General features: G+C 46.0%; 1 protein-coding gene across 1 annotated transcript in view; it reads right to left on the reverse strand.

The window, feature by feature from the left end:
* The window catches only part of CACNA1D (calcium voltage-gated channel subunit alpha1 D), a 368515-nt gene that overhangs the window by 66788 nt on the left and 284355 nt on the right, over positions 1-17372 (reverse strand). Inside the window, exon 30 of the mRNA XM_069084375.1 lies at positions 6074-6157. Within this exon, the coding sequence (XP_068940476.1) occupies positions 6074-6157 (84 nt within the window). The remainder of the gene's footprint in view (positions 1-6073; positions 6158-17372) is intronic.

A 17372-nucleotide genomic window follows, 5' to 3' on the forward strand; every position in this document is an offset into this window, starting at 1 on the left:
GCCACACAACATTCAAGGAAGGAGTAAAAAACCTTAAGAGCAAAGCCAGCACAAGAGTCATCAGAAGACCTAAGGCTTACTGATATAGTCTACTCTCCCTCTCTAGCAGGGCCAGCATACTCATTCACAGGATGTCACAGGATTCATGTGCTAGAAGATACCTTTAAGGTCCTTAAGCCCCACCCTCTCATTTTACAGATGAGGAAAACTGAGGCTCAGGGAGCTAGTCATGAAATTCAAATCCAAGCCTCGTAGCTCCAAAGCCGGATGCTGTCCACTGCCTCACAATGCTTTATGGTAGGTGACAGCTTCACTGGCTGAGGTAACTGGGAATGCTTTCGTTTAGAAATCTGAGGGATGGGAAAGGGAGAAACATCCAAGATGCCAAAATAGCTTTAAAAGCTTTTACTCAAATGCAAATGTTCTCGGCTGAATGAGCAGGGAGAGGGGGGCAGGTGATTCTCAGGGTTGGCTGGCATAATTTTCATTGGGAGCCATTCACCCCAGGAAGGGCCATCCGGAGAGTGTGGCCAATCAAGGCTGTGTCACAGATGGACTCTAGGAGAGGGGAAGTTTCACTGACAGGACATTCAGTTAAAAGTGAGTTGGATGGGTAAGAATTTAAGTCTCAACTCAAATCCCAGGGACCCCAGAAAGAGAGCAGTTTGGTTCCATGTCTCTGTCACCCTGGCTCAGAAGTGGCTTTGAAATAAGAAGATATGACTGGAATGGAGTAATGAGGCACCAGTTAACTGCCAGATTTTGTTATTACCTCTTAAGGGGTGTGGCTTTCAACTAGAACCAGTCCATTCCACCAGGGGCACCTCTTACTTAGTCTGTATTCCTCAGGGTGAGGCCAGCAAATCCTAGTAGAAGGGAGGGTGTCATCAGGCTGAGGGCCTCCTTAGGCCACAGAGCAGGGTCACAGGGCTCAGGCCACTGCTGCTTAGTCCTCTCCCCTCTACCTGACTCTAACAAGATTAACACAAAGGATTTCCTGCAGGTACACCGTGATTATATAGTTGCCCTTGGTGGTTGGGGGCGGGGGAGGGTCCTCACTTAGAGATCTTACATTAGGAGGGAGTGGTAATTTTCTTCTGATTCCATCTTTAAGAGATGAACTTATATGGCTTTCTAAAGCAGTCAAGAGAGAATCCCGAATCAAAGACCATGAGAGGCTAGATCCCAAGCAGGGCTAAAGCCAAAGCATTTCTGCCAGATAAAGCTATTGAGACCACTAATGACAGGGATCATGTAATCTCTCCCTGCTTTCTGGGTCAGCCCCCTCAGCTCTGTCATGAGGCGCTTCTGTCATCTCGATGGCTGGGTACCTGCTGAAAATCCCTTGGAGTGGCCTGAAGGGACCCAAACTAAGGGGAGGGCCAAGCTCTTCAGTAAGTCAACCAAATGGCAGTATTAGATATTTGAGATTATTACTGCCTCTTGTAATCTGGGTGATATGAGAATAAACCTGAAACCCTCAACAGGAACTAAGAAGAAATGAGTGTTTGCCAAACAAGTAATTAGTCTGAGACGGATATTGGGAGCGCTTTGATAACAATATTAGTACCACATGTTGTTTCTAGGTTTTGTCTTTTTACCTTTAAAAAAGAAAGAGGCAGATGTCAATGAAGTTCCCTCAATCAACTGAGCTCCCTATTAATTTTCTGACATTTTAGAAGGTTTTTAATACTATAAGCAAATGTGTGGAAAATGTGAATTTAAAAACAATCAAATTGTGAATGAAGCCAGGTGGGAAACTAGAGGAGAGGCAGAGAAAACCAGGTGAGCGTGCACGGGGACTTCAGAGAGGGTCATCCAAAGTGTTTTAAGCAAAAACTACAAATGCAAGTTTCGCATTTCCAGACAAATAGTCTGTCTCTGGGAAAGCAAGAGATAGCTAGTAATCCTCACAGGTTCTTTTGGTCAATCACAGAACCGGCTGTGACTAGCCCAGGGGACAACCTCTCAGGGCCTGCGCCTGAAACCAAGGAAAACCATTTAGATGACCACAGTCAGTCTTTGGTATGTCCTGTGAAACTGTGAAAACCAAGCGTGAATGAGTCAAAGAGTACATGGTCTTTAGTAGTGAGGATGGTTTAACAATAAGGTCAACAGATATAGGCTTACATATACTTGCCTCTACAATTTTCTAAAAATAAAATGAACATGAAAATCAATTAGGCAACAGAAAAGGAATGTCAACAGAAATTGAGGAAAATATAGGATGGGTGAAGAACTAGAAACAATAAGAACAAACAACCGATAAACTAATAAACAGGTGTCATTTCACTGTTGCAAGGAAACCCCTGCCTATAATGCCTGTGGGCGAATTCCTGCCTGACAGACTGAAAAGCGGCCTGAGGCCCTGGGAGGTTATCCCACTTGCCCAGGGTCAGGCGGACAGGATAGGACAGGGCCTTCAGGAGGAGGGCCTTGAGCTTCTGGTGATCTTCCTTGGTCTTAGCCTGCGTTCTACTTCTCTCCTAGGACTCCATGTTGGGGGAGGGAAGTGTCTCCTGACTTAAATGTGGATCCTGCTTTGGATAATAACTAATGGTGACCCTGAGTAACTCTTGCTGTCTCTGGGTCTCAGTAAGCATATCTGTAAATGAGGGGACTGGACTCGAGGCCTCACAGGTCCCTTCCAAGTTAACTCTGTGATCTTCCGACCTGCACTACAGACTACCAAGGGAAAGTAAACAATCTGCTTCAGGGAACACTGGGGGGGGCGAGTCATTACCCTTTTTTTGTCTCAGGAACCCCTTTGGCAGAAAATTGCTTTTAAATGCATTAAATGAAATGCAAGCGATGACAAAGCCAATTACATTGAAATAAATATGTAATTTTTTTCCATCTATAATCTGGATTCTGTAAAAGTTCTCCAAAGACCAGGTGAAAGAGCCCTGGCTTAGAGCATTCTCTGAATTTAACTCCTTTGTGAACAAAGGAAGAGATCCAGGAAAGTCCTGAAAAGGGTGACCACCCACCTGTGAGCCCCACTCCAACCATAGTGGAAAGCAAGGAGATGGCTCCTCTCATGCTCAGACAGGGTGGAGCTCATACAGTCCTACACAGCAAAGCCCCCTTTTACTAAACCACGGGGCTGGTTTTGTTGTGCTGACATCATTGTCACCATCACCATCATCACACTCACAGGCACGCATGCTCACACACAGATACATACACACTGACATCGGGAATGTGGATCTCTGTCCCCGCTCATGGCAGCTAGGGGGGCACTGTGGAAAGAGCTTGGGCCTGGAGGCAAAAAGCTCTGAGTTCATATCCAGCCTCAGACACTTGCAGTGTGGCCCTGGGCAAATCAGTGCCTCAGTTTCCTCAAGCGTAAAACAGGGATAATAATAGTTAGCCAACTGCCTCATGGTGTTGTGAGAAGCAAATAAGATAATATCTGTAAATGCTTAGCACAGTGCCCAGCACATGGCAGGAGCAGATTACTACTGCACTTTGCCCCACTAGGGCACAAGGCATGGATGATTCTGGGGGTGATGCAAACTTCAGGCAGTCTGAGCATGTCGTGGGAAGATGACCAGTATTGGCATTCTTTCGGATTCAAGCACCAGTGTCTCACTGAAATGGCCTGGAGATGTCCTCAGGACTGTGCTGAACTGACCTCATTCAGCAGAGGCGAACACTCTGACCAGCTCAGTGTTTCCTGCCAACCACACAACCACATTTCCCATCCAAACATTTTGCTATTGGACTAGATAGGGTGAAACATCATTAACTAAAAGAATATAACACAGAAGTATAAATGGGACAAATGATAGAAAAGAGAATCCTGAGGAAGGTTATTTAAGCACTTGGGGAAAAGTCCTTTCTTCTAAAGAGTGGTCAAACACCAAAGGCCTGATGCTGGGAAACTGAGGTGAGAAGAAGCCAGCTCCAGACTAGGAAGGAAAACCAGAGGATGAACAGCAATAGTGAGGGCCTTGGGGAAGGGTCACAACCTCCCAGAGCCTCACCCAGGTCTTGGGGGGAGGATGAGAGCTGGTTTAAACATCCCTCAAGCTGCAACTGCTGAGATTTGATACGCTGCACCTGTCAGAAATGGGGATGTGCATGCAGACCTGCACTTGATCCCTGATGGCTTTTAGGTGCCAAACCTTCGTGGTCTGCCTTTTCGATGTTGGGATGTTACATAGCACTTCTCCCTCACTAAAACACTAACAACCACACTATCTCTTCTTTCCAGCAGTCTGACTTTCTTCAGAATGCCTTCTCTTACATTTGCCACATTTTATCATCACCACAGATCTGGAAACTAGGTAGGAATTATCCCATTTGACAGATGAGGAAACTAAAATGTAAGGGTGGTGAGGGAGTTGCTCGAGGTTACCCAGCACCTTAGCGGCAGGATGTGGCAGAAGACCCAAGCTCCTGACCCAAGCTGGCTCCCTTTGCCCCAGGCTGGGCTGCAGCACTGTCTCACTTGAGGACACAAGGGTCACAAGGAGGTTCTGCTGTGCCTGCGGACCATCTTCCAAGGCTTGTGCAGAACCACCTGCTCTCTCTACAAGGAGCAGCAGACAGATAGAATGAAGAAGATCCATGACCCATGCTGGGGTCAAGAAGTCTTCTGGTACCAGGAACCCCCCCCCTCCGCCCACAAGCCACATCTGAATCAGACACAGGAGACTCAGAGAACAGCTCAGAAAACAGTCCAAATAGCTAGAAATGACAGGACATTGAGAAATTCAATGTGCCAAGCACACAAAGGATTTTTGAGTAATGCTTATTACATGAGGGGCACCTCCTTCAATCCTGACTACAGTATGGGCTGTCATCCACACCATCTAACCAGAATGGGAACTGGGAGCCTCCCCTCTTTTGGGAGGCTGGTGTTAGGTTTCTAGGTGAGGCAGATGAACCTCTTCTTCACTACCTTCACACCACTGCAGGAGGTTTAAAAAACAAAACATAGACTGCCCTTTTCTTCTCAAGAACAACCTGTTGCCTTCATATGCTGAGGAGCAAGAGCTCCTGGGTAGGCTGCAGGCGAGTGCCTCCAATTCAACAGGCTTAAGAAAACCCATGTCATACAGCAGATAGCAACTTCATGAGGGAGGTGGGGACAAGCACTATTATTGTCCCTCTCTAGCAAATGGACAATTTGAGGTCCTGAGATACATGGCTACTTATTCAGGCCATATGGTTAATTAATGGCAGAGTTCAATTCTCAAATGAAAAGGTCACAACTAGTCTTCAGGAAAATGTTGCCAGGTCCGCCATCCATTTTTTAAAAAAATTCCAAATTGGTTTTTGTCTCATGCATTTTTTGTGATATTTGTTTTAAAGAGTGATCCATTCCTTTTGGCTTCCAAGGCAATGCCTAACATAGGCAGGGATTCCTGGGGCCATGTTTACATGTGTGTAAACATGACAGCATTTACTTGACAATGTGCAAAGTTTGCTACTTACATTCACTTCCGTGATAGCGATATCAACAACGCTACCAACAACAATTAAGGCATCAAAAGTGTTCCATGCATCAGTGAAATAGTGCTGTTAGAGCAAGCGATCAGGAAGACCCCGGAAAGAGAAAGCACAGAGGGGACAAAAAGAAGAAAAGGATAGTATTAGAAGAGAGCAACCCAGACTCCCTGGAGGGATGTATTGCGCTCCCACCACTCTCCTGGAAAGAGCAGTGCAGACACCCAAGACCCAGTGTGTCCACACTGCGGGAGGGCTCTTTTCAGAAATCAGGAAATGAGCAGCTGTCCCACCTTTCCTATCAGAGGCTAGAAGGCATGATGATTGCAAAGATGTCATTCTTCAAAGACTGAGAGGCTTGAGCATGTGCACTACAAGTATAGAAGACGCCTGGAGAGAAAGGTTTCATGAGGAGCAACCGACTGGAGGCCTCCCCCAAAGGCATAGCTTTTGGGGAAGCCTCCTTGGCCATTTTTAAGTTAAGTTGAACCACTACCTGTGACTTGTCCAGATGATGAAAACTGTAGGGAAGGGAGAGGAGAAGACGGAGGGAGGCAAACCAAAGAGGGTAGAAGCACAGGGCAGGCAAAGGCCAATGCAAGGGGTGCATACTTACGTCTGCTTCGCTGAGAGCGACGTCTACAATGCTGCCGATAACGATGAGGGAGTCAAACGTATTCCAGGCATCACTAAAATATCCCTGGACAGAGCAGGCAGGGGCAGACATTTATGATCACATACCAAATGCCGTTTGACCTACATAGGGAAATTCCTACTCCTGCAAACTATTGCAGATTTGTGGGGTGGGGTAGGGTGGCAGGGAAGGAGAAATGGAATTCATCCAACTAGGCTGCTGGGCCAACAGGAAAACCAAAATGGAACCAACAATATTGTCTACTGAAGGAAAGGCACTCAGAGGAGTGTGTGTGTGTGTGTGTGTGTGTGCGTGCATGTGTATGTGTGTGTGTGTGTCCCTGGGTACTATTTCATAATAACCATCAGCATTCAGCAAAGGCTCTCTCTGGGGCTTAAGCTAACATTCTCAGCAATGATACAGCTCCCTCACAGCAGGCCAATGGAGTAACAAATGTTGTGGGGGGAGAGATGAAAAGATGGCCCTGCTTCTTTGCAGGAGACCCTCTAGCCTTCTGCTCTTCTAAGCTCAAACCCCAGGCATCAGCCATCCCACTCCCTCTCTTCTTCAAATGAAATCAGGCACCTTCTTTTTCCTTCCTATGCCAACAAGACGTCCAAGGGAAGAACCCTTGCTGGGGCAGCACCTTCTTGGATGTGCCCTCGAGGTTTGGGACGGAAAAGGGGAAAAATCAATGCTTTCATTAGTAAAGTGGGGCTTGATCTGCAACTCTGCTGCTCTGGAGGAGAAGTGAAAGCACCTGCAGAAATGCCCATGGAAACTAGCAACAAGCCAGAATGGCTTTTATTTTGGGTTCTCCCCCAGCTGGTAGCTAACCAGATCTCTGCTAGAATCGTAGGCCATAAATTAAAAGTAAGATAAAGAAATAAAAAGAAGCCTAGGTCGATTCAGGTCTATCCAAAGTCAAGTGCTGCCTCCCCTTCTGGCATCTCTCTCCTCTTGTAGCACCTGTCTCTCAAGGCGTCTGATATGTTTGCTTTCTTCTTTCCCACCTCCTCTTGTCTAGCGGAATCTGCTCTTAGTTAAGCAGCCAATTTGAAAATAATCTAATAAACTTTTGTGCTAAAGTACAAACAACTACTAATAGGTTTATCACAGCACATGGTGGCACTTAAGAAACATTTGATTTAATTAATACTACTAGTCTACTATGCTTCCCTTCTCAGAAGCATTTGCATTTTAACAGAGGGATAGTACCTTAAACTAAAGGGATTTCAGAAATCAGTGCTAAGTTAAAGAGGCAGACGTTTGTAATCAGGTAAAGCCTTTCATTACACCATAGAGGTGGGTCTTCTTTTTTTTAGGTCAGACTTTTTCTAAATAAAAGCAAAACATTAACTTATTCCTAGCTTACATGGTTGGCAATCCCTACCCCAGCCTCCCCACTACCTTCCTGGGCTCTTGGACTGAAGGAGTAAGCAGCAAGAGTCTCTTCTCATTACTTAGTGCATAAGTAGGGAGACATTAGAGGCAGACAACACACAGGAAGGTTCAGACATCAACAACCATCATGGAACTAAGCTTGGGTTAGAAGATGCTCCCTGATGTGGGCCACCTCCTCTCTTCTGAAACTGCGTCTGCAGTGCTCTAGGAGCCTGGGTCAGCCGGCTCGCCTCTCCTGAGGGCCTCCTTCTGGCTTCCTTTTGGGTGGGTGGTAGAATGTTTACAGATCAGGAAGTGGTCACCGAATGATGAATTGGGACGAGGATGGATCGATATCAACTTCATCTTCTCAATCCCACCAGTGATTGATCCTTCCCTTTCTGGGTTCGTCCTCTCCACGTTAGACTCACATCTCCCACCCCTCTAGTCTTGGCCTAGTCACCTCTGCTGGCTTACTGCTAGTCTCGGCCTAGTCACCTCTGCTGGCTTACTGCTCTGAGAGATTTCCCCGCATCAATCATTTGGCTGACTAGTCAATCACCGAGCATTTATTAGGTGCCTACTCTGTGGCAGGCACAGGGATGGCTGGAGATACAAGTACAAAGAAGGAAATGACTCCTGCTGATAAGGAACCTACACTCAAGGAGGGAGACAAGTACAAACAAAACCATGGTTAGCATAAATAGAAAATTAAAAAAGACAGTTGTTGTGTGCATGTATACTCATGCACACCCAAAGCATTCAGACAGAAGGTAGTTTGGGAGACAGGGCAGGTGGAAAAAGGGGGACTGGGCCCAGCCTCTCCTCCCCTCCCATCTATTCTGACCACAGCCAGACATATTTTGCTCAAGGCCTCATCTGCTCCTGTTTCTTCTTTACTCAGAATCTAGAAAAGGTCCCTGCTGCCTAGCTGGCTACACCCTGAGGACTCAGCTGGGCTTCCACTGGACTATGTGGCCACAGAGACCAACACACAACTTCCGCATGGGGCTGTCCAGATGCTTTCCACTGCACATTCCTACCCCTGCCCTGCAGACACACACCAGGCTTCCCTTTGCTTTCATGTCTTTGCTTCTTCTTGTCCTTGTACCTAGAACATATTTCCCCCTTCTCTGACAAGTCAATTCCTATTCAAGGTCTATCTAAAATTCCACCTCCTCAATGAAGCCTTTCAGGAATGATTTGGGCTGAGAGGGATTTTTCTCTTCTCTGAAACACATGTAATTCTCTAACATTCATGGTGTACCCATTAGACAGAACTTGCTATGCTAGGCCAGGCACTACCTAGGGACAAACTCCTTGATCTGGTGTCAGAAGGCACGGGTGAAACTCCCTGTTCTGCTACTTCAAGCTATGATTTGGGCAGGATATTTCAACTCACTAGACCTCAGGTTCCAGACCTACCTGTGTATATATTCGGATCCATATCTACCCAGGAGGGTGTATATATTCAGATCCATATCTACCCAGGGGTGTGTATATATTCGGATCCATATCTACCCAGGGGGGTGTATATATTCGGATCCAAATCTACCCAGCACAGAATTCCTTAATGTGATATTATGGAAAATCTGGAAGAGTAAGCTACTTCTAATAATTAGAACTCAGTGTATATATTCGGATCCATATCTACCCAGGGGGGTGGGGAAGATCACATTTGTCAATCGTGCCAGTAGGTTACAAAATGTCTGGTTTCAAGGGTTTATACCCACAGCCTAGGATTCTTTGGAAGAGACAAAACAGACATGATACAAATCTAACAAGTATACTTAGTACCAGAGAAAAGGGGAAAAACCCAACTGGTTTAGTTAACAAAACGAAACCAACCCAATTCATGGTATGTTCAGGACAAATAAATGAGTTCTAAACTGTTACATTTTACTTACATGGTAATCAACTGCAGAGCACAGAATTCCTTAATGTGATATTATGGAAAATCTGGAAGAGTAAGCTACTTCTTTTTTTTTTTTCAGCAATTTTATCTTTTTTTTATTTTTTTATATAATTTAAATGCTTTATTAACTGCTGATTTACATCATTTGTTTCCGCCAGATTTTGAGTTACAAATTTTCTCCCCATTTTTCCCCTACCCATCCCCCCAAAATAGCAGTCCCACAGAATATCCCCTCCTCCAATCTGCTCTCTCCCATATTTTCTCCCATACCCGTTTCAACTTTTCCAGTGGATCTCTATGCCTCAGTGCCTGTATATCTTTTTTCTTAATTACATGTAAGATGGTATTAATAATAGTATATACACACACATATATTTGAATATTTGATTTTAAAACTTTCAATTCCAGATCCATTCCCTTCCCCCCCCGCCACCCACCCCCACTGGGGGGACAAGCAGTTCAGTAGAGGTTGTACATGTGTGGCTAATGCAAAACAATAACATAGTAGATGTATTGTAAAAGACTGACTATATTTCCCTCCCTCCTATCCCACTTCTCTCTACTTTGATCCTGTCCCTTTTCAAAAGTGGGTGCTTCCAACTTCCCTCCCCCCCAGCCTGCCCTCCCTTCCATCATCCCCCCTCACATCCCCTTCCCCCCTATTCTCCTGGAGGGTGAGATCCCCCATTTAGTATGTATTTCCCTCCCTTCTCAAGCCAGATTCAATAGGAATAAGGTTGACCTATTCCCTTTTGCCTTCCTATTCTTCCCCTCCATTGTAACCATTTTCCCTTGCCTCTTCTGTATGAGATAGTTTGCCCCACTCTGTCTCTCCCCATATCCTCTCATTATATTCCTCTCACCTCTTAATTTCACCTTTTAAGTATCATCCCTTCCTGTTAAATTGGTCCCGTGCCCTCTATCTATGTATACCTGTAAACGTATATACACACATTCACATATGTATTCATATGCCCACATACCCTCATATAAAGACATATATATATTTCTAATCCCTTCAACTACTGAGAAAAGTTTCATAGGTTACAATTATTGTTTTTCCATGTAGGAATGTTAATAGATCAACTTTGGCCAGGTGGCTCAGCGAGCAAGAGCACCGGCTCTAGTGCCGGGACGACCCGGATCAAATCCGGGCCCAGACACCCAGCACCACACCCAGAAACAACAACTGGCCATGCAACCCTGAACAAGCCACTCAACCCCGATTGTTTTAAAAAAAAATACTTCAACTTTGATAAGTTCCTTATGATTTCCTTTCCCTGTTTACCTTCTCATGCTTCTCTTGCTTCTTGTATCTGAATGTCAAATTTTCTATTCAACTCTGGTTTTTTCAGCAAGAATGCTTGAAAGTCCTGTATTCCACTGAATGACCATATTTTCCCCTGAAACAGGATACTCAGTTTTGCTGGGTAGGTGACTCTTGGTTTTAATCCCAGCTCCCTTGACCTCCGGAATATCACATTCCAGGCCCTTCGATCCCTCAGTGTAGAAGCTGCCAGATCCTGGGTTATCCTGATTGTGTTTCCACAATATTCAAATTGTTTCTTCCTGGCTGCTTGTAATATTCTCTCCTTAATCTGGGAATTCCGGAACCTGGCTATAATATTCCTAGGAGTTTTCTTTTTGGGATCTTTTTCAGGAGGTGATCGATGGATTCTTTCAACCTCTATTTTGCCCTCTGGTTCTAAAACATCAGGGCAGTTTTCTTTGAGAACTTCCTGGAGGATGCTTTCCAGGCTCTTACTTTGGTCATGGCTCTCAGGCAGTCCAGTAATTTTTAAATTATCTCTCCTGGATCTATTTTCCAGGTCAGTGGTTTTTCCCATGAGATATTTCACATTGCCTTCTATTCTTTCATTTGTTTGGATCTGTTTAACAGCATCTTGATTTCTCATAAAGTCATTAGCTTCCATTTGCTCCAATCTAATTCTGAAGCAATGATTCTCCTCAGTGAGCTTTTGAGATTCTTTTTCCATCTGGCAAATTCGACTTTTTAAGGCATTCTTCTCCTCATTGCCTTTTTGAGCCTCCTTTGCCATTTGAGTCAGTCTGTTTTTTAAGGTATTATTTCTTCAGTCAGGCTGTTGACTCTCATTTCATAATTTTCTTGCATTGTTCTCATTTCTCTTCCCAATTTTTCCTCCACTTCTCTTATCTGCTTCTTAAGGTCCTCTATGGCCTGTAACCAGCTTGTATTTTCCTTTGAAGCTTTTGGTGCAGGAGTTCTGACTTCACTGTTTTCCTCCTGTTCCATGCCTTGTTCCTTCTTCTCCCCAAAATAGGAGTGTAATGTTGGAATCTTCTGTCTGCTTTGTTTCCTTTGCCTGCTCATTTTGCCACTCAATGATTTGACTTTTGGGCTTTTTGCCACAGTAGGACTCTGCCACCAGACAGGGGAGTTTTCGTCCCAAACGCTGGGGTTTTCTCAGCTGCCAGAGGTATTAGATGGGTGCCCTCTCTGAGGTCTCCACACGCTCTGGCAAGCTGCTCACACACCCCAGGACCTCCACCCTAGACTGCAATCCAGATCCAAGCAGGTTAAAGCAAGAGCGATGACCCCTCAGACTGGTGCTTGGTCCCCCTACACTCTGCAGGCCAGGAGCTGAAGCCGCCAAGTGGTGCTGGCAGGCTGTGCTGGCGTCTCAGCGGTTTCTCGCTCTGGGGGTAAAAGCCACGCACTTCCACTTCCTGGGTCCCAAAGTCCAGACTGCACTGGCCTCTCACCTTGTCCTTCGCATCTATGTGTTGATAAATCTGGAAACGGCCACAGCTGCTGCTGATCTGGAGTCCCTCTGGCTGGCGGCTGGTCAGGCCCACCTTGGGGCTAAAGCCTCCACGTGGTGCTGGGCTCAGCTCCCAGAGCGCTGCGCTGGTGGATTCCTGCCGGCCTGCCGGGCTGTCCTCAGCGGGAGGTTAGCTTCTCTGTGTCATTTTGTGGGTTCTGCAGCTCCAAAGTTTGTTTAGAGTCCCCTTTTTACATGGATTGGGGAGGGTGGAAGCTGGAGCCGCGGGAAGTTCGTGCTTCTACTCCGCCATCTTGGCTCCGCCCCCAAGTAAGCTACTTCTAATAATTAGAACTCGGTCTTTTTCTGGTTAAGTTTAAACAGTCCAGGGGCATTTGCAATAACACAACATGGCACTGACTGTTTTTAATCCTATCTTTACAGGTACAAGAATCTCCCCAACCCCCAACCCCCTTTCTTGCTGTTACATTCCTGAAGCATTTTTATTTGCTCCCACATTTTACTCTACATTCAGTCATTCCCTCAATCTTCATACAAAGAAAAAAGATCAAATGTGAAAAGTTTTTTATGAAGGGCTCAAATGATCTACCAGTTTTTCTCTGTATGCCATGTGTGATGCAAGGGCATAAGAAGCTCCATAAGGGCCCTAATCCTAGTGAAGTTTTCAAGATTTTAACTTGAAAATTCCAATACATTAAGTCATAGGTTATAGAGAAACATGCTGCTTGATTGATGAAAAGCAATTAAAAACACTTAGGATAACTACATTACATAGTAATATCAGATATTCTTATTCTAGAACCAAGGACAAATGAGCTATAGCTGTCCTGGACAAGAAGAGGGTCCTGCGGTTTGAGAGGACTGACGCCTGACCAGTGGTGAGAGGAGCATTTAGGTCATCTTCAAACATCGTCTAGAGAAGAAGCAGGGTCCTCGGCGAGTCGAGAAGACCTGAGTTCCACCCTCCCCCTGGGCACACGTCTTTGAGCCTCAGTTGTGTCCTGTGCAAAAACTGCCAAGTCACTGAGACACTTGGCTAAAACGAGCTCCATAAAGAGCGCTCTGCGAGCAAGCGTCAGAGTGCGACAGAAACATCCTCGTTGTTTCCAGGTCAGGTCTGCTCTCTCCATGGCCCAGCTGTGGCAGAGTCTACCCTGAAGAGTCAGATTGAGCATGGTTTCATGAGTCCTCAGCACATGAACAAACACACTCTTGGGGCGACGAGGAGAAAATTCCTTTTAAAAGTAAGTTCACTTTACAGTAAACTAGAAAGCCAGACTCCAAGCAACAGGTCAGCTTCTCTCCACAGAAGTGGGCCTTTTGGGACCCCTTTCTAGCTATCAATTAAAAATACTTAATGAGGGCGGCCAGGTGGCGCAGTGTGTAAGAGCGCTGGCCCCAGAGTCGGCAGACCTGGGATCGAATCCAGGCTCAGATATTTAGCACCACAACCAGAAATAACTGGCTGTGTAACCTTGAGCAAGTTACTTAACCCCAATTGCTTTAAAAAAAAAAAAAGAGTTAATGAGTCCAGTGAACACAGCAGCTTCCTTACCGCCCTTGAGGGACTGATGGGATTCAAAGCAAAAAGGGCAATGTCCACGTAGGCAGGACAAAGGGCTCTGTGCAACACCCCTGTGAAGCAGATAGTATAAAACCATTTCTACTTTACAGATAAAGAAACTGAGGCTCAGAGAGGTTAAGTCAGACAATGCAGATTTATTGACAAATGGAAAAGATGGCAGGCTTTCTTCCTTAGAGTTTTCCTCATGTCCTTGTTCACCTGACCTTTTAAACTTTTCATCTTCAGTAGTCAGGGTTGCAGGCCTGCTAGAAACACGGTTAAGGAGCTAGTAAGCAGCAGAGTCAGAACTTGAAGCCATGGTCCCTTTTCCATGGGATCTCACTTCCTAAAGGATGGAGGCCACCTAGGGAAAGCCCAGCAGGGTGCTCCATGGGACCGACTCGGAGAGCTCTTTACTCTGACTGGGGGCTGACTTACCCTTGTTTGTTAAGGTTTCCAAATGAAAAACATCAGCCAGAGGAGACTCTTCTTTATGCCCTCGGCAAAGGTCACAAAGCTATGATTCAGCAGGATTACTGGATGCTGTATCTTCAGCCTAATGCAGAATGGAGGGCCAGAAACCTTCACAGAACCTGATTATCTGGGATTTGGAAAGGACTTCCCAGTCATTTATTACAACACAGGAGAGGGACCCCCACTATACTATCGCTGACAAGTGTTTCTCCACCAGAGGGGAAGCCCACTCTTAGAGGGCCCATTCTTCTCTGCAAGATCTTCACATCTCAATGCGCCTCTTCACCACTTTGACTCTTGGCTCCTGAGAAAGTGCTTTGGGGCCAAGTACAAATTTAACCCCCTTCCACATTCCTTAAAACTAGTTTCTCTCTGTCTCTCTCTCTCCCCTTCCCCTGTCCCCCTTCCTTAGCACTTTGGACTGCTTCTCCTGGCTGCCCTCCTCCAGGCTCTCTCCATCTTATTCATGCCTTCTTAAACTGTAGTGTCCAGAACTGAACCCAGGACACCAGATGTGGTCTGATTGAAGCAAAAGACAGAGAGATCGCCACCTCCTCATTCCTAAAACCTTTGCTTCTCTTAAGCCAAAGATGGAATTAACCTTCTAAGGCCACATACTCCTGCTAACCCTTACTAAGAATGCAGACCACTAAAACCCCCAGATCTTTTTCAGACAAACCTTTCTTTTCAGGTCTGGTTCCATCCTGTACTAGGAAATTAGTTTTCCAAAGGCTAGCCTAAGACTTTATATTTATTCACGCTGAGTATTAGATCCTTATTAGATCAGTTGCAATGCTCTCGCCTGTCAAAATCTTTCTGAATCCTGACTCTGTCGCCCAGCATATCATCTTCTAAGCATGTCCCTTCTAAGCTTGGTGTATCTGCACATTTCCAGGTCCGGCTGGGGTAAGGGAGGAGCAGGTGTAAAGGCAGACAGCATCTCCCACAAAGCCTTCACAAACAAGGCCTTGCTCCCACGACAGCATCAGGGAAAGGCAGAAGTAAAAGGGAAGACGCTGGCCCAGCTCACTGTGCTGAGTCCTTGTTAAATGACACCAACACCCTGTGCCCCCCCCCCATCAGTGCTGCATCCCCTCCTCTCTCTATGGCACCGAACCAGTGCATGATGCTCCCGAAGTCCATTGTTGAAGCCAGCACAGAACATCTTGAAACAAGGGGCAGACAGGAGACCCCAAAGGCTGAAGATTATTCTGGCTTTTCTTCCTAATTTTCTTTCTGGTGGGTTTTCAGAAAAAAATAGTTTGTAGGGAAACAGTGTGAGATCCAATTCACTGAGCAATCAACCAACAGACATTGACTGAGAGCTCATTTTGTCAGGCCCTCAAGGAACTTGTACATTACCAAAGGAGGCAGCACATGTGTGTCTATATATAGACACACATGCAGGCACACGCGTAGCTACACACCGAGCTGTGGGCAGTCAGGTGGCATAGTGGATAGAGTGCAAGGACTGGAGTCAGGAAGACTTGAGTTCAAATCCAACCTCAGACACTTACTAGCTGCGTGACCCTAGGCAAGTCATTTCACAGAACTCTTTGCCTCAGTTTGCTCAACTAAAACATGGGGATAATAGTATCCACCTCACAGGCTTGATGTGTCAAACAAATGAAATGACATATGCTAAAGTGCTTCGCTAACCTTAAAATCACTACGTAGACCCTAGCTACGATGCTGATGACCAAAGAGAGAGCAGGTGATTTTGGTGGGAAGGAGGCGTTAGCAGCAGAGGAGACTAGGGAAGGCTTCAGGCAAAGGCTGGCACCAAGACGAACACTGACTGTCTGGCTCGGAATTCTAGGGGGCAGTGGGGAGAAGGGAGAGTATAGGACAATCTGGCTGGGCTAGAAGGGTGTAAAGGGTACAGCGTGTAAAAAGGATGGAAAGGCCGTAACAGCAGCGACACGGGCACCCGAGTGTTACTCAACAGATCCTCGCCACAATCAATAGCATCCCCTTTCTATGAGCAGTTTGGGGCCCACTGTGACCTGGAGTGAGTGCAGGTTCATCCAAAGAGCACCTTGATCAGGGAACAGAATCAAAGAGTTGGAAGGGACCTCAGTAGCCAACCCCTGTCAGAAAAAGGATCCCCCCATAAGAAACTGGCCAACTTGTTCTCCAGCCTCCACTTGAAGCCCTTCAATGCGAGGGAACCCACTGCTCCCTGAGAAGGCATCTCTCATGTTCAGATAACTCTCATTCTTAGAGGAAGGTTGCCATGGCAACGAGCTTAAATTTGCCTTTGAAAATTCCAGCAATTACTGCTGGTTCTCCCCCGGGGCCAGAAAGGCCCAAGCTAAAGTCTCCTGACTCCCCAGTAGTCTTCTCCCCACCTTGGGGCCCCCTCTTCCAACAGGTGAGCTCCTTATGGAGCTTCCATTTGGGGATGTCCCCAGGCCAGACGTGCTCACTCATTCAGTCCTCGCCCAGCACCAACCATCCCTCTCCAGATTTCTCCATCAGTATCCTCACTGTCCCCCTGTGATCCCTTTTTCCATCGGAGGACTTCCTCCGGGCACTTCCATTTGGAGGAAGTGCCCAGGTCAGCTGTGCTCACTTCTCTGCTCCTCTCCTGGATCAGCTCCTGACTCTGGCCTCTCCCAACAACCCTTACTTTTCAGCTCCCTTAACGCGTTGTCTTCTTCATTAGAGCGTAAATTCTACAAGGACTTCTTTTTGTTTTTATTTGTAATCTTGGAGTTTAGCGCAGTGCCTAGCATAGCCTCGCATTCAGTAAACTCTGAACCCCCCACTCGCTTCTATTGTTCTCTATGTTAAATATCCTTAGTCCCTTCCACTAATATGAGGGACTCAAGGGTTTCAATGTGGCACAGTAGAAAGAAGAGTAAGAGGATGTAGGTTCAAATCTTGCTTCTGGTGCTTAATCTGTAGGATTTTTGGCAAGTCACTCAGCCTCCCGGGGCTTCAGGTACTTCATTTGTGAAGGTTGTATTAAGCAGTTCTGAGAAGCCTTGTGAGAAATGAATGTTTCTCTCTTATATTTAATAACTAATTATTGTATTAGGACCAAGACTTTCCCATTTTCTACTTTCTCATCCAGAAACCAAGCAGTGTGGAAAATCACCCTTAGAGATTCACTCAAGGCCAAGATCTAATCAGAAAGGAAAAGAAATTCTGAGCTTAGCTAATGGGTGTATTCCT

Source organism: Petaurus breviceps, unplaced genomic scaffold (assembly GCF_028583685.1).
Source record: "Petaurus breviceps papuanus isolate PSGF00001 unplaced genomic scaffold, PetGlider_PUasm1.0 174, whole genome shotgun sequence".
NCBI lineage: Eukaryota > Metazoa > Chordata > Mammalia > Diprotodontia > Petauridae > Petaurus > Petaurus breviceps.